The sequence below is a fragment of the Barbus barbus genome (genome assembly GCF_936440315.1).
Source record: "Barbus barbus genome assembly, chromosome: 7".
Classification (NCBI taxonomy): domain Eukaryota; kingdom Metazoa; phylum Chordata; class Actinopteri; order Cypriniformes; family Cyprinidae; genus Barbus; species Barbus barbus.
Window position 1 is genome coordinate 6,099,646 of NC_136735.1, and position 17,233 is coordinate 6,116,878.

The 17,233-nt window shown below is 39.2% G+C and overlaps 2 protein-coding genes across 3 annotated transcripts; one reads left to right on the top strand and one right to left on the bottom strand.

Annotated features, from left to right (window-relative positions):
• Positions 1-1,267: 1,267 nt before the first annotated feature.
• pus10 (pseudouridine synthase 10) lies at positions 1,268-10,900 on the bottom strand. 2 transcript variants are annotated; one of them, XM_079422262.1, is made up of 18 exons: positions 10,498-10,779; positions 9,323-9,452; positions 9,020-9,229; positions 8,850-8,936; positions 6,669-6,703; positions 6,478-6,589; positions 6,341-6,402; positions 6,049-6,094; positions 5,466-5,530; positions 5,302-5,387; positions 4,257-4,382; positions 4,082-4,138; positions 3,885-3,961; positions 2,430-2,485; positions 2,225-2,342; positions 1,967-2,109; positions 1,626-1,725; positions 1,268-1,519 (listed from the first exon to the last, which is right to left on the bottom strand). In XM_079422262.1, exons 2-18 carry the CDS (start codon positions 9,446-9,448, stop codon positions 1,481-1,483), a joined length of 1,545 nt encoding a protein of 514 aa, XP_079278388.1. In that variant the 5' UTR covers positions 9,449-9,452; positions 10,498-10,779; the 3' UTR covers positions 1,268-1,480. The 2 variants fall into 2 exon arrangements, with proteins under 2 accessions (XP_079278388.1, XP_079278389.1); XM_079422263.1 differs by having other exon boundaries at positions 1,340-1,519; positions 1,967-2,100; positions 10,498-10,900.
• LOC306873170 (T-complex protein 1 subunit delta-like) lies at positions 10,374-15,663 on the top strand. Its single transcript, XM_079422261.1, has 13 exons — positions 10,374-11,041; positions 11,428-11,480; positions 11,561-11,650; positions 11,790-11,898; positions 12,454-12,718; positions 12,826-12,958; positions 13,060-13,199; positions 13,334-13,430; positions 13,564-13,674; positions 13,881-14,011; positions 14,977-15,211; positions 15,301-15,414; positions 15,523-15,663. Exons 1-13 carry the CDS (start codon positions 10,933-10,935, stop codon positions 15,535-15,537), a joined length of 1,602 nt encoding a protein of 533 aa, XP_079278387.1. The 5' UTR covers positions 10,374-10,932; the 3' UTR covers positions 15,538-15,663.
• Positions 15,664-17,233: the final 1,570 nt, after the last annotated feature.

Below are 17,233 nucleotides of genomic sequence, written 5' to 3' on the forward strand. Positions count from 1 at the left end.
ATGAACAACTTTACCTCAAGATACATTGCTGTCAATCAAATTGTTCATTAAATATTCACAAATATGTGAAAAACCTACTTTTGCGAACTAGTCCTAGGTTTTTTGCTCAATCTCGATCAAACCTCTGCAGTAATATTCTCTGGACTCTCTAGATAAATAATTATCCTAACTCAAAAGCCTATAAAACCTAAACAAAAACTTTATGAAAGTTGGTGAAAATATGTATCGGATTACTCTTAACAAGCATGCAAAGTTTCATGGAGATTGGACCATAGGTGGCGATATAACAGTGGAAAAGGCCTCTAAAAGGGGAAGTCGTGGCCTAATGGTTAGAGAGTCAGACTCGTAATCCAAAGGTTGCGGGTTCGAGTCTCGGGCCGGCAGGGATTGTAGGTGGGGGGAGTGAATGTCCAGCGCTCTCTCCACCCTCAATACCACGACTGAGGTGCCCTTGAGCAAGGCACCGAACCCCCAACTGCTCCCCGGGCGCCGTAGCATAAATGGCTCACTGCTCCGGGTGTGTGTTCACTGCTGTGTGTGCGCACTTTGGATGGGTTAAATGCAGAGCACGAATTTAAAGGCAGTATGTAACTTCACTAAAACAGTATTTCTATAGTAAATGATCTCAAATTGCAATAAAATTGTCATAATATTCACTTATACACTACATCTTCATATCATACGATAGAAGCTGAACATTTGCATTTGCAGAACTATAAATCAGTCATTTTATAATGTTCTTTACATAGTGTACCCAAAGGCCTATGAATCCTAAAGGAAAGCCATCAAATTCTCAAAACGGTGTAAAATTATGCATAATTTCATTCTAAACAAGCATGCAAACTTTGAAGGGAGATTTGGCAAAAAAAATAACACTATAATAGTTATAAAGGTTAAAAACAATGTGTTGTATGAGAAATTAAAATTTATAACCACTACATGGCAGCAGAAGACCACTAATGGGCTCATTCAACTAACTTAGTGGTTCTCAAACCTGTCCTGGGCTGTGTCCGAAATCGCCCCCTATACCCTCGAATAGTGCACTATTTGAGGGGACAGCCATTTTAAGTGGTGTTCGAAACCATAGTGGATGTTCTCGAATGCACTCATTCAATCCCACAATGCACCGCAGAAACGAGTGTAAAACGGTGTACACTCAACGGCTAGAGAATATCAGATATAGGGAGACATACAAAATGTGCAGTGCTGGGGGTACTTCCTGGAGAGGTGATGGATTCATGCTTAGATATGATAAAATCACTGTTATAACATTTGAAATAGAGTGGCCTTTTATTGTGGCCAGCCTAAGGGCACACCTGTGACATTAACAAGAAAAACTAAATTAGTCTGTTTTATTAAAGGAAAATGCATTCAGTGCCATTTGCTTTAATTCAACAAAATAACAGTCTAACTAACAAAGAACTGTATGACAGAAATATATAGTCCTGACATGCATACAAAATTCTCAAAATCCCAAATGTCAATCCGGAATAGCAGGAGGCCAGTCGATGTCAACAGACTGAAACACACAGACAGAAAGATAAAATTGAGATGACTTGAAGAGCTACTAAACTTCATCATGCATCCAAAGCAGTTCTTGATATTACATAGTAAATAAAACGCACCTCGACGTCCAGCTCTAGAATATCAGCGTCAGTTTTCATTAGGTCACAGAGGTTGGGTTTCGTGCGGCCGAAGTCTCCGTGCACAAACTCTTTAATGTAACTGCAGTGTTTTGCAAGTGAAGGGAAACCATATGAAGCAGCACAACTGATTTCAACATTTATAATAATCAGAAATGTTTCTTGAGCAGCAAATCAACATATTAGAGTGATCTCTGAAGGATCATGTGACACTCAAGACTGGAGTAATGATGCTGAGAATTAGCTTTGATCACAGGAATCAATTACATTTTAAAATACATTCACATAGAAAACAGATATTTTACAGAATTTTGTAAGGATACGTGCCGGCCTGTGTGCACAGCTTTAGGGTGAAGTGGTGTTTGTCCAGGTAAATGACGCTCATGGAGTGGACGAGTCTCTGTCGGACCGCCAGCGGCCGGCGATGCAGGACTCTCAGTGGAGTCTTCTGAGCGATCTTCAGATCCTAACCACACACACACACACACACACACACACACACACACACACACACACAGACAGTCATCAGCACGTCTCTTCTCATGTGTCCAGCTCAAACAGATCAGAACGCTCAGCAAGACCTTGATATTTGCTAGGAATTCCAGGTCAGTGCTGTCGATGGCCTTCTGCGTCCAGATGAGGGCACTGTAGGTTTTGGTCTTCTCCTCTTCACCCTCTTTCATGCGGCTCGTTGCTTCTCTGTAGAAATAAACACACACCTCAAAAATGCAGTCTCTTACATAATGACAATCAATAGATATGTGTGACACACACACACACACACACCTGGTAACGATCTGTAGGTCTCGTACTCTGATTTTATCAGACGACTTGTTGATGGTCTGCGGAACAGGAGAGAACAGGAGCCAAAATTCACATCAGCAGGTTTATGGTTTTAATATTATATTTTTGTGAGCATGTGACTGACAATTAAAGAAACAGTTCACCCAAAAAGAACATTTGCTAAAAATCTATTCACCCTCAGGCCACCATTAATGCATTTTAAATTTAAAGGGGTCATCGGATGCCCATTTTGCACAAGTTGATATGATTCTTTAGGGTCTTAATATAAAGTCTATCACATACTTTGGTTTAAATTTCTCAATGGTAGTGTAAAACAACACCCTTTTACCTTTTCAAAAACATTTGTGTTCACACCGAGTCATTTCTGTGCCACACTGCCAACACACATTTATCTTCAAACAACATGTAAAAGTGAATTTTGAATCCGATGACCTCTTTAAAATATTGCTTCTGGCTATAAGGGTGACAGGGCTCAGGGTGACAGCCACAGCCATATCACCCTGTAGCCCAAGACTGGTTGCCCACTGAAACTAAGCAGGGCTGAGCCTGGTCAGTACCTGGATGGGAGACCTCCTGGGAAAACTAGGTTGCTGTTGGAAGAGGTGTTAGTGAGGCCAGCAGGGGGTGCTCACCCTGCGGTCTGTGTGGGTCCTAACGCCCCGGTATAGTGACGGGGACACTATACTGCCAAAAAAGCACCGTCTTTCGGATGAGACGTTAAACCGAGGTCCTGACTCTCTGTGGTCATTAAAAATCCCAGGATGTCTTTCGAAAAGAGTAGAGGTGTGACCTCGGCATCCTGGCCAAATTTCCCATTGGTCTCTGACCATCATGGCCTCCTAATCATCCCCATACACTGATTGGCTTCATCACTCTGTCTCCTCTCCACCAATAAGCTGGTGTGTGGTGGGCGTTCTGGCGCACTATGGCTGCCGGGGAGGAGACACCACCCCTCACAATGTAGAGCGCTTTGAGTGCTTAGAAAAGCGCTATATAAATGTAATGAATTATTATTAATTATTATAATCCATATTAACGCTTCCTGCAGTCTAAAAGAGAATTTGTTCTCCTCTCACATCAAAATCTACCAATATTATTTGTTTAGAGCCGTTTCCACTTGTGCTTGATCTGTGCATATTTCTCTCCTGAATCAAATGAGATGAAAGGCTGGAGAAAGCAATATTATGTACAGAGGACTCATATTTTAGCCAGAAACAATGGTTTGAAGTTTAAAACACCTTATAATGATGGATTTGTTTCCTAGAAACACGATGAACTGGAGTGGTGTGGATTATTGTGATGTTTTTATCAGCTGTTTGGACTCTCATTCTGACGGCACCCATTCACTACAGATCATCCATTGATGAACGAGTTACATTTTCCAAAGAAACAAACTCATCTACATCTTGGATGGCCTGAGGGTCAGTACGTCTGTACCTCCTGTAGTTGTTTGATTTCAGCTCTGTTGAATTTGGCTCGATGGGGGTTCAGCAGCTCCACAGCGAACGGTCGACCTGAGAAGCCACACAAACATTATGACAATTACCACAGCAACACAAACCTCAATTCTGTAACGTATAAAGAAACCAGAAGCCAAATGAGTGTGGAAATACACTGCTTCTGTTGTGTTTTACCATTTCCCAGAGTCCTCACATCCACATCCTCCCGTCCTGAAGATGAGAAGTTAAAACCTACATGGAAGAGACACGTAAAAAGAATCATTCTTTGCAGTGCCATTAGAAAATAACATATGGCGTCTACAGTTTGGGATCCCAATCTGATTAGGGCGTCCCACACACAGACGCTTACCATCAGCTCTGAATGAGGACAGCAGAGGAGCAGCGATCAGCTCCTCCACCGATCCATCCATCCGTCTCTCTCCATCGATCACCCACGGCGTCTGTGGAAGCTCCCGTGAAAACTTATTATACCGACCTGCAGACACAAGTTCAAAAGTTTGGGGTCAGTAAGATGTTTTTAAGGAAATTAATACTTTACAGCAATGATGCATTAAGTTAATCTAAAGTGACAGAAAAGACATTTATAACGTTTCAAAAGATCTATGTTTTTAAATAAATGCAGTTCTTTTGAACTTTCAATTCATCAAAGAATCCTGAAAAAAAAATGTATTATGGTTTCCACAAAAATGTGAAACAGCACAACTGTTTTCAGCATTGATAATAATGTTTCTTGAGCAGCAAATCAGTATATCAGAAGGATTTCTGAAGGATCATGTGACACTGAAGACTGGGGTAATGATGCTGAAAATTCAGCTTTGATCACAGGAATAAATGACATTTTACAATATATTCACATAGAAAACTGCTATTTTAAATTGCACTAATATTTCACAAAATACAGTGTTGGGAAGTAACTAGTTACATGTAGCTAAATTACATAATTTAATTGTAATCAGTTAGAGTGACTGAGATAGGTGTAATTAAGTTACTTATGAAAATGTTCATGATTACAAAGAGGGTTACTTGCATTTGAATTTTACAAACGGAAATGTTTTCTCACACACACACACACACACACACACACACACACCAGGAGTTTAGGACACAGAATAGGACATGTTTATTTGATAACCTATTATTTCCTATTTGGGTTTATGGATGTTTTATTTTTTAAGATTAACTGTTTTTTCCAAGGCATTGTTAGATGCCAGTGTTTCCTGTTATAGCTATGTGTAATGTGCCGATTTTTGTTTATTGACAGAGAAGTACTCCTCTCATAACTATGCAAAGATTTGATTTCAAAAACAGTAATAAAGTAATTGAAATAGTTACACTAATCTGTAAAGAAACCTTCCCAACACTGACAATATATATAGTAAAGTTTTTGGTCATACCTGCTATGAAAACAGATGTGTGAAGACATGTGGTGTCCAGCGCTGTACATCTAGTGTTTGCTTTCTTTGGTGGACATGGGTAATGCCTGCACACAATACATCACACATTGAAAGGGAACGGCCAAAAAACTGTCTCACGTGAGCAGGAGACTGAAAACACTCACCTGCTAAACTTCTCTTCAGAGATCTTCTCCAGAGCTTTAACCACAGCCATCCTGGTGAAGATGGACTGAGAGACAAAGAGGAACACAGTTACACTACTTTCATGTGTGACCCTGGACCACAAAACCAGTCTTAAGTCGCTGGGGTATATTTGTAGCAATATCCAACAATACATTGTATGGGTCAAATTATCAATTTTTCTTTTATGCCAAAAATCATTAGGATATCAAGTAAAGATCATGGCCCATGAAGATATTTTGTAAATTTCTTACTATAAATATATCAAAACTTCATTTTTGATTAGTAATGTGCATTGCTAAGAACTTAATTTGGACAACTTTAAAGGCGATTTTCTCAATATTCAGATTTTTTTGCACCCTCAGATTCCAGATTTTCAAATAGTTGTATCTCGGCCAAATATTGTCCTATCCTAACAAACCATACATCAATAGAAAGTGCATTTATTCCAGATGATGTATAAATCTCAAATTTCGAAAAACAAAATGACACTCAAGACCAGTTTTGTGGTCCAGGGTCACGGTCAAAACAGATTGAAGACAGGAAACACAACATGGGAAAGCATACCACTTTGTTTTTGGTGGGTTTGAAACAGTCTGGACAGGTGTTTGCTCTGTACAAAGAAAGAAAGACAGGAAGTGACATCATTTGGACACATGATGGCAAGACAATTAAATTTACATTTATGCATTTAGCAGACATTTGACTGCAAATCGATTTAAATGCTCCATTTTCAAAATTCATTCAATTTTAAAAAAATTTTAAACAAACGTTTTAGTATTGCCTGCTCAACCATTCAAACCTGCCACAAAAGTTAAAGTGTAACAAGAAAAACACTTCCTGTCATTGACCCACTTACAGGAAATGACAGTCCTCCTCTGTTTCCGGATGTGTAAAGCCGACGCTCACTTCACATGGACTCTGTGGATCATAGAACCAAGAGATTAAATAATAAGAGAATTATTCAGAGAAAGTTAGTCAAGAAGAAAGACTCACATTGGCCACAACAGCAGCTCCCAGTTCCTGTCCGATCTTTCCCTGTACTGCCCACTTGAATGCATCCTTCACCTGGATGACATCCTCTTTACCCAAACACATGCTCTTCTCCCTGGAAACACAGCATTATGGGACTTCATACAGATGCTGCCACTGCTAGGGATGATGGGAAATATGTGCTGCATACATACCTGACTTCTTTTTTGACATGCAACCAGCAGGAATGCTGTGGATATGTACAGAGAAACACATTTTCAACCATAAAATAATAACAGAGCCATGCATCTCGAAAAAAGCCTAATATTACCTTATTTGATGATGCGGTGTACAAAAATATCAAATTGTAATTTTTGTTAATTTTTTAAACGTGGAGGAAGTTTGTGATAAAACTTCCTCCACACGTTTAAAAATTAAAAAAAATAAAAATACACACACATATATAGAAAATCAGGATTAGGCATAAAAATAGACATTTGAAAATATATTCAAACAGAAAATAGTCATTTTAAATTGCAATTATTTTCACACACACATTTAAAATGATTAAATATATACATTATTTCTATAATTACATATTTATATGATAATAATTATACATGTATATCAATCCTATACACATATATACATGTTCCCCTCCATAAGTCAGACATCACCAGACTCTTGGTCTCATCTTTGAAATGCTTTTCCCAGCCTTTAATGCAGCCAATTCCAATTGTTGCTTGTTTTGGGGAGTTTCTGCCTTTACTCTCCTCTTCAGCTGGGGAAATTCATGCTCAATCAGATTTAAATCTGGAGATTGACTTGGGCAATCTAACACTATCCATTTCTTTGCTCTTATAAATTCCTTGACTGAACTGGCAGGGTGTTTTGGGTCATTGTCCTGATGCAATATGAAGCACTTCCCAGTGAATCTGGTGGCATTTTCTTGAACATTGGTAGGCAATATGGTTTTGTACCCTTCCAAATTCATTCTGCTACTGTCATCATACATTAAGTCATCAGTAAAGTTGAGAGGGCCTGTTCCAGAGGCAGCCATGCATGCCCAGGCCATGACACCACCTCCACCATGCTTTACAGATGAGGCTGTATGCTTGGGATCATTGCAGTTCCCTTTTTTTCTCCTCATTTTTGGTTTCCCATCACTTAGATAAAGGTTCATCTTTGTCTCATCGGTCCATAAACACAGTTCCAGAACTCTTCTGGCTCACCTTTATGTTATTTTTGCAAACTCTAATCTTGCCTTTCTATTATTGGTGCTGGTCAGAGGTTTGCATCTTGCTGTGTAACATCTGTAATTCTGTGTCAAAGTCTCCTGAGGACAGTAGATTGTCAGAGCATCACCCCAGCTTTCTGGAAGTTGTTGCTGATTTTACAGACACGTCTTTTAGGGTTAATTTTCACAGCTTTTATGATTTGTCTGTCATCAACTACTGTTGTTTTCTCAGCCGATCATGTAGCTGTTGGTTGCTGGTGGTTTCCAAACTCTTGATTTCTCCATGCCCTTTGTTTTTGCTATAGCTCTAACTGACTTCCTCTTTTCTTTTAGCACCCAAATTGCTTGCTTTTTTCTCAAAGTCAGCTCCCTCATCTTCAGCCTGGTTTGTGTGTGTCATCATCGAATGCAAGATTCAGAATACAGAAGTAATGGATATAACTGATACGACACATTCCCTGCTTTTAATATCTGAAGAATTAATGCAACAGGACACAGCTGATCACTTAGAAAGACCTGTACTTATGCTCACATCAGATAGAGGGATGAACCTCTAAAAGTGCTGAACTTCTTATCTGGTAAAACATCTCTGTGTTGAATCACCCAATAATAAAATGTGACATTCTGTAGTTTTGCCTCATATTCATCTTTTAATCATATTTGTAAATGTCTTGACTCCACAGCCAACAGAGCAATTTTGTCTTTACTGTTCCAGTATTTTGGAGGGCACTGTATGTATATATAATTATTGTAAATATAAAATCAGCTCTAACAACAACATAGAAATCTGGGTTGCAAAATGCAGAATTTAACTTATGATCTCACTAGTGGAGAAAAGTAGAAATAAGGATTATTCATAATTATTCAAAATCATTCATAAATGTGAAAATTGTCTGAGAACTGCACAAATAGTTGTAATCTGACTCAAAGGAAAAGAGTAATCATGTTGTTTTGGCAGTTGTTCTGCTGATTAAAGAATAATACAAGAATTTTTCACCTTATAAATGGATGTTGAGAGCAAAAATGCAACAAAATCCATCACATTTAGTGTAAAAGTGTGATGTGCTTCAGCAAAACAGGCACTATTTGTGGACTCAACACTCAAAATGAGTAAAAACAAGTATTGGATATCATTCAGTAAACGGGCAGCAGGACTCACCTCTCTGACGGACAGCTGAGCGGGAACAGAAACGGTCAGCACCAGACTGTCAAACTCGTACTGTTGCTTTTTCACAGCATCTGACACCTGCAGGTGATAAAATTCAGAAACTATGTTCACACAACAGCAGAATACAGATGAGCCTAATAAAAAAAAAAAAAAACACACACCTGTTTGGCGAAGGTGAGATCACAGAAGTCCTGCAGGACTCCTAAGCAGACGGGACAAATGTCTGAGTCCGTCTGCGCTGGTGTGACATAATCTTCATCTATTCTCATGCGTTTATTCGGCGGGGTGTCGGTTTTCTCCTCACCAGAGGCATCATGGGACTGAGGGCTGTTTTCCTCACTGATGAAGGACAGAAGCTCCAAGTGTAAGTCCTACAAACGGAAATGTTCATTACTGACATAGACACACACAATGATGCAGCTATATCAAGCAAAATCTGGTGATTTTCAGGGAAGATGAGAGACCTGGTAGGATCGTCTGTAAGCGGAGCTGTTTCCCACACAGCAGAAGCGCAGAACGCATCTCACACAGCAGCCGGCGCACAACAGCTTTCTGACGATGGGCCGGTCCTTCTCTTTGAGGGACAGCATATTGCTGAGAAAAAAAAAAAAAAAAAAAGAGCGTCAAGGCAAAATATATCATTACATGTTATGCAATTTTGTCCTAAATAAATGTCACCACATTACAACACTATTTTTGGATTAATTCATATAGGATGCGAAACCAGACACAATCTCAAAACTTTTTAATAATGCCAATTAAAATCTAAAAACAAAGACTATTTATAATAAAGATATGTTAGTTAAGTTTACGTATATGTATATTTATACCAAGATTAATCTGTTACAATTACAATAATGTTTTTAAAACGAGAATCATAGTTTCACAAATTCTGAGCATGCTTCAGACAAAAAAAAAAACAAACATATCTTTAAATATAATGCAATTTGTCCTAAATAAACGTCACAATGTTTACTGATGTGATGACATTGATTTATTCAAGGAATAGTTCATATAGGATGCTAAACTGAAGACACAACCTGTTTTTTTTAAATGAATGCATTATGCCAAGTAAAATCTAATAGTTTTTCAATCAATTAAACGTTATTTTGTATCTCCATCCATTTACATATGTATTATTAAAACGATTCTGTTGTTAATTACAAACATTGTAATGAGAATCATATATATATTTTTTAAAAAGAGTAGTAAACATTAATTGCATAACTTTAATATACTATTAAATGTTATAAAATGCCATAGCATGTCAATAAAATCAAATGTGTGTTATTTATTTATCTTGAAATCCAAAAATGTAGGAAAACAATGCATCAAATTTAAAGAACTAGAAATGGATGGACCTAGTATTTTTTTATTTATAATGAGAGAGTCAATTAAACACTTAGCTCAATTACATGCCATTTATAATCTTTATTATTATTTTCGACAACATCTTGGCTTGTATTGCCATGAATTCACATGTATGATGCCTTGATTAAAATGTGCATGTTTGTTAGTACATAAAGCGAAAGCTGAAAGCACAGAGATGGAGACGGATCGAAATACTATCATCACGAAAAGTCTATAATAACACATAATCAAAGCTACATCAGTTCCTGACATTGAATGAGCTGCTCACCTTCACTGGCTCGCTTCAGTTCTTCAGTCAAAGCTCCATGCGCGGATTGACACGTGTGTTTATTATCAACACGCTCTCACAAGCTAATCTTATACTAAAGCTCAGAAACTGCCTGAGTTATATACTATAAATCAATTAGGCATACATGTATAAAGGGGCGTTCTTGACCCACTATAAAATATTTCCTTACACTGAAACTGCATTTACACTGGGCATGTTTTAAGACAGCCCTAAAAACATCATCCTCACGCGCTGCACTGTCACGCTCGGGGTCCTTTCTCTGTTCTCGTCGCCACCGGTGGATCTGGAAGGTTCTGCTTGGGATATCCGAGCCGAACGTTATCTGAACCCATCCGAGCCGCACAGACGGCCCAGAGAGACCGGATAGCGTCCATCCCCGTCTGAAGGAACGAAACAACGTAAATATTCGCCATCATGCCTGAAACCGTAGCGACTGCAAGCGGATTTAAATACAAAGGAGGTGCGTATGTGGACCGGGACAAACCCGCCCAGATTCGCTTCAGCAACATCAGCGCCGGGAAAGGTGAGAGAAAGAGCCTGATATTCAGATTAAAGCTGTGAGAAACACTCACAGGGGTTTGTTTTTTAATGTATAGCTACAGCCCATGATATATAGAGGAAGCACGAGTCAATAAAAGTCCTGTACCGTTATAAACAAGACAGTGTCTGCATACATGTTTCATTTCTGCAAATATGGCAGTGTTTAAAAGCGCTATTTTCCTTATAATCCCACTTTAGTCCTTATAAGGTGTGGTCTTCATGACGCACACGGTCATGAACATCAATAACGCACACATTTATAAATTATGTTTCAAATATATATATATATATATATATATATATATATATATATATATATATGGCAGCAGGTGTACTGATTTATGATTGATCCTGTCTTTTGTTTGACAGCTGTCGCAGATGCCATCAGAACAAGTCTGGGCCCTAAGGGCATGGATAAAATGGTTTGTTTTGATATAAATCGTATTTATGAAAGCTCTTGGTTGTATATTGAGCACTGGGTGATTGTATTTGTTCTCTGCAGATTCAGGATGGAAAGGGAGACGTCACCATCACTAATGATGGAGCCACAATCCTCAAACAGATGCAGGTGCTGCATCCTGCGGCCAAAATGGTAAATCGTTGATTTAAATAACCTGAAGGTGCTAAATGAACATTTTTGTGATTTCCTGAATTTGGTTTCTTTTTCCGAGATGATTCCCAACCCTAGTGAATGTCTGGAGTATTATGGGATGTTTCTGTGTGTGTTTCAGATGGTGGAGCTGGCTAAAGCTCAGGATATTGAGGCTGGTGACGGCACTACATCAGTGGTGGTGATTGCTGGATCTCTTCTTGAAGCTTGCGCTAAACTGCTACAGAAAGGTAAGCCTGAGTTACATTAAATCTTTATACAACATGCAACGTGTTCGTCATGAGCTGCACATTAAAGGGATAGAAAATTCTGTCATCAATTACTCAGCCTCCACTTGTTTCAAACATTTAAGAGTTTAATTCTTCTGTTGAACACAAAAGTAGACCATTTGGAGAATGTTGGTAATCAAACAGTTGACGGTAGCCATTGACTTCCATAGTGTTTTTTTCCGTACTATAGAAGTTAATGGCTACCGTCAACTGTTTGGTTCCCAACATTCTTGAAATTATTATTTTTTGTGTTAAGCAGAAGAAAGAAACGCATACAGGTTTGAAACAACTTGAGGGTGAGTAAATTATAATAGAATTATGGGTGAACCATCCCTTTAAATTGTATTGGATTCAAAGCATATCCTGCAATGAATCCTTTGATACAGTGAACAGATCTTTCACAGCCATTTTCAAACCATTTAGGTTTGGGACACTTTTTTTTTTTTAATACTTAATTTTTTATGTTTATTTGACAATAAATTCAGCATGATCTTTCTGCTCTGTTTTTCCTGCCAGGAATCCACCCGACTATCATTTCCGAGTCCTTCCAGAAGGCTGTAGATAAAGGTGTGGAGATCCTGATATCCATCAGTCAGCCGGTGCAGCTCAGTGACCGAGAGACTCTTCTGAACAGCGCCACCACCTCGCTCTGCTCTAAGGTGGTGTCTCAATACTCCAGCCTCCTCGCGCCCATGAGCGTCGACGCCATCATGAAAGTCATCGACCCTGCCACCGCCACCAACGTAGATCTCAGCAATATCCGCATTGTCAAGAAACACGGGTGAGATGCAGGATAGAATTGAAATATTGCTCAGTCAGTTATTAGGCCGCAGAAATGAGCAGTTTCTCTTTGCAGAAGCAAATTCATTGCTATGTTTGTGTGTGCAGAGGGACCATTGATGACTGTGAGCTGGTGGATGGTCTGGTGTTGACTCAGAGGGTGGTGAACACTGGAGTGTCCCGTGTGGAGAAGGCCAAAATCGGCCTCATCCAGTTCTGCCTGTCCCCACCTAAAACTGATGTATGTGATCATGCTTCAAACTGATATATAAAAGCAGTCATTGGTGTTCAGGATTATAGTTGTTGTGTTAATGGGTTTGTGCGATGCTTCTGTTGGGACAGATGGACAATCAGATTGTGGTGTCGGACTATGCTCAGATGGACCGTGTGCTCCGGGAGGAGAGAGCTTACATCCTCAATCTGGTCAAACAGATTAAGAAGGCTGGCTGCACTGTGCTGCTCATCCAGAAATCCATCCTGAGGTACAAAATAACCACAAAACGCCATCACACTGTCACTGATTAAGTTAAATTTTAAATAGAAGTGTAGTAGTGTAATATAAAATGTATAAGGGATCTGTCAGATGTTCTCATGGTGTTTGTGATTGCTCTTTCAGAGATGCTCTGAGTGATCTGGCTGTTCACTTCCTGAATAAGATGAAGATCATGGTGGTCAAAGACATTGAGAGGGAGGAAATTGAATTCATCTGCAAGGTATGACCATGAAACTATTAAATGTTTGTTTTTTGCTCCTTTATGATGCATATGAGTGTTAAGTTTGTCTGATATCTAATGCACATTCTGCAGTGCCTGTCAAACTTAAGTCTTTTCCTTCTTTCCCATCAAGACTATTGGCACCAAACCTATAGCTCATATTGACCAGTTCACTCCAGAGATGCTGGGAACAGCAGAGCTAGCAGAAGAGGTTAGCCTGGACGGATCTGGCAGACTAGTGAAGGTAACCTACATTTTATAACCCAGACGCATCTGCATGCATATCCAGCTGAACATGCTTTGTTTTTCTCATGCATACAGGAAGTGGAACATAATTTACAAATTGATATTTGCTGTTATTTATTAACAGATATTCCAGATGCAGAGATGTATGTGGTTTTATTCTGTCTGTTCTGGATAATGTCAGCAGTGTTTGATTTGTGTTTGTAGATCACAGGATGTGTAAATCCAGGAAAGACGGTCAGTATTGTCGTTCGTGGTTCCAACAAACTAGTGATTGAGGAGGCAGAGCGATCCATCCATGACGCCCTCTGCGTCATCCGCTGTCTGGTCAAGAGGAGGTAACAAAGATCGCAAGAGACTCCAGTGATTTTATGGATTTCTCAACGAAAGAATTATTATTAATCATAAGCTGAATAAATTTGGCTGATATTTGACTATTTCCAGCCGTGGCATGATTTAGTAACTGTTGCATTAAAGGAATAGTTCACCCAAAAATTTAATTTTGCTGAATTTACTCACCCTCAGGCCATCTAATATGTAGATGAGTGGGGTTTTTATTTTCCCTTCATGGGTACAGATTTGTAGAAATGTAGCATTACATCACTTGCTCACCAATGGATCCTCTGCAGTGAATGGGTGCCGTCAGAATGAGTCAATACAGCTGATAAAAACATCTTCACAATGTCTTGTGAAGCAAAAACCTGCATGTTTGCAAGAAACAAATCTACTTTAAACGGATGTTTCCAGCTAAATTAGGAGTCCTCTATCCATGTTTTCTCCAGTGGAAAAAGTAGTCCGGTCTGAATCAGGAGAGAAATGTGCACAGATCAAGCACCGTTTACCAGCCAAAACAGTTTTAAACAAATATGTGGGTTTATTTTGATGTGAAAGGACAACAGTGATTGACTTTTTTACTGTAGGAGGCGTTATTATTCATTTTGAACTGGTATTTTGGCCAGAAGAAATGGTTTGAATTTAAAACGCCTCAATTATAATTATTTTTTGTTTCTTACAAACACGCAGCTTTTCAAGTCATTAATTGTTGGACTGGAGTGGTGTGGATTGTGTATTATTGTGATGTTTTTATCAGCTGTTTGGACTGTCATTCTGACGGCACCCATTCACCTTAGAGGATTCACTGCTGAGCAAGTGATGGAATGCTACATTTCTCCAAATCTGTTCTGATGAAAAAACAAACATCTTGGATGGCCATTTTCAGCGATTGTTTTTGGGGTGAAACATTTCAGGTCTTGGAGTCAGTAGAAGTTGTTTGCTAACTCCTCCTCTTCCTGTGCGTCTGCAGGGCCCTGATCGCTGGCGGTGGAGCACCAGAGATTGAGCTGGCGCTGAGGTTGGCAGAATATTCCCGCAGTCTGGGTGGCATGGAGGCGTACTGCGTGCGTGCGTACGCCGATGCCCTCGAGGTCATTCCCTCAACTCTGGCAGAGAACGCTGGTCTTAATCCCATCTCTACAGTCACGGAGCTGCGCAACAGACACGCACAGGGAGAGAAAACGGCTGGGATTAACGTCCGCAAGGTGTGACTTTCAACCAATAATTCTCAATAGTGCTGCATACTGACAAAACCCTCCAAAAGTTATAATTTAACGCGTCTTTGGTCTCTCAGGGTGGGATCTCTAACATCCTGGAGGAGCTGGTCGTTCAGCCTCTGCTGGTCTCCATCAGTGCACTCACCTTCGCCACTGAAACGGTCCGCAGCATCCTCAAGATCGATGATCTTGTGAGTGATTTTCTTTGCTAATGAGTATTTGAGTATTTAAAGAACCCTAAAATTAGCACTGATGTTGACTGTAAATACACAAGCATTAATGACTCGTCTCTTCTGCAGGTGAACACGCGATAAAGTAAATTTGATTAGTGAAGGAAGATCCAACCCCACGCTAGCACCCCGATAAGACCAACTGATCTGTCGCTGCATGTTGCTGTAACCTGGAGTAATTTAATAAAATGTTTTTTGTTGACACCGTAACTCTTGTCTCTTGTTGTTATTTGGCTTTGATATATGTGGTCCATGTAGTAATTTATTTACATGGTGGTTGTCGAGGTCAGTGTATTACTGTATTGTCAGTAAATTTAATCTTGTTAGCTAATCATCTTATCTGATCAGAGACAGGGCTCTGCTCTAAGGCCTGAGAAAGTCTGAAATCAAGATCTGACGATTCACACTTGTAATCAACAACCTTGCGAGTTAAAACCCAGTTTTTCATTTTTATGTATTTTTTTTAAAGGGGTCATCGGATGCCCATTTTCCGCAAATTTATGATTCTTTAGGGTCTTAATGAAAAGTCTATAGCATACTTTGGTTAAAATTCCTCAATGGTAGTGTAAAAAACACCTTTTTAAACTGATCAAAATCAGCTCGGTTTTCATCTGTTTTTAGTCCATGTCCCTTTAAATGCTAATGAGCTCTGCTGACCCCGCCCCTCTCTTCCGGAGTGACGAGTAGTACTGTTTACTTCAGCTGCGAAACTGGCTAACCTAGCACATTATTAGGAAAGGTGGTTTGCAAAGATTGATAAAACACCCTTATACTCGCTTCTGTAGATGAAGCTGGATCACGAATGATTCGCGCGAACATGGATGCATTTAGGCAGATTAGGGATCGGTGCAAGTAATGTTAATCCTCTGCATCTTCAGCGGCTCAGATGTCGGGAGTAAATGACGACTGCTATATTCATTACATCCAACAACAAAACACTTCAGTTGCTTAATCGTCTTCCCCTGCACTGGAGGTGGACAGCTCTCAGCTCACTCAGGGCGGGTCTAAGGTAAGACGGTCTTGTCAATCAACTATCGTGGGCGGGGCCTGTACAGAACTACGTCATTCTGACAGGAATCTCAGAACAGCCTGGTTTGAGAGAGGATTTTAAAATAGGGATTTAACACTGGGTGGATTTTATCAGGCCTAATTATAAAACAAATATTTAGGTGTGATATGCATTTAAAACCAGCTAGATAAATTTTTTTAACATGTATTTACTGTAATGTAATTGGAAATCAGTTTGTACACTAGTCATGGAAAATACCATCTGATTTATTGGTTTCAAATTTAAATGGACATAATTAATAATAATAATAATAATGGAAAGGAAGTCGTGGGTAACAAAATGCCATACAAATGTCTAATTATGTTTTGGTTATTGATCATTTTTTACTTGTTACTTTATTATTAATTATCACTATCAGAAATATATATATATATATATATCACGATCATTTTTTTCATATCAGTCGATATCGATAATTATGACGATAAATGTCAAATCTTTTATTTATTTCAAGTTTAAAGCCAGATTTTTGCTCCAAAGTGAAAGTTGTAGAAACCAAATTTTCAAATTATCTTGGACATACATTAATATAGTACTCATGAAAAATACCATCTTTTTATGTAAATAAACTCAAAACGCCAACTGCTCTTTTTAAGCTGCTCAGAAATAAACCGTTGGTGGTTTTGTACGTGCGCGCTCCTGCGTCACTGCGGCTTCCCGACGCTACGCGGTCGTCAAGGAGACGCGCACCAGTCAAAAAGCGGTCAGTCA

What these genes read in the sequence shown, in the direction of transcription:
- pus10 (XM_079422262.1), bottom strand. Translation starts at nt 9,448, where the DNA reads ATGCTGTCCCTCAAAGAGAAGGACCGGCCCATCGTCAGAAAGCTGTTG. An exon ending in CTTACAGACGATCCTACCAG is followed by an intron (nt 9,230 to 9,322) that starts GTCTCTCATCTT and finishes TTCCGTTTGTAG; the next exon opens with GACTTACACTTGGAGCTTCT. An exon ending in GAGGAGGACTGTCATTTCCT is followed by an intron (nt 6,095 to 6,340) that starts GTAAGTGGGTCA and finishes TTCTTTGTACAG; the next exon opens with AGCAAACACCTGTCCAGACT.
- LOC306873170 (XM_079422261.1), top strand. Translation starts at nt 10,933, where the DNA reads ATGCCTGAAACCGTAGCGACTGCAAGCGGATTTAAATACAAAGGAGGT. An exon ending in CGCTGTCTGGTCAAGAGGAG is followed by an intron (nt 14,012 to 14,976) that starts GTAACAAAGATC and finishes GTGCGTCTGCAG; the next exon opens with GGCCCTGATCGCTGGCGGTG. An exon ending in CTGGGATTAACGTCCGCAAG is followed by an intron (nt 15,212 to 15,300) that starts GTGTGACTTTCA and finishes TTGGTCTCTCAG; the next exon opens with GGTGGGATCTCTAACATCCT.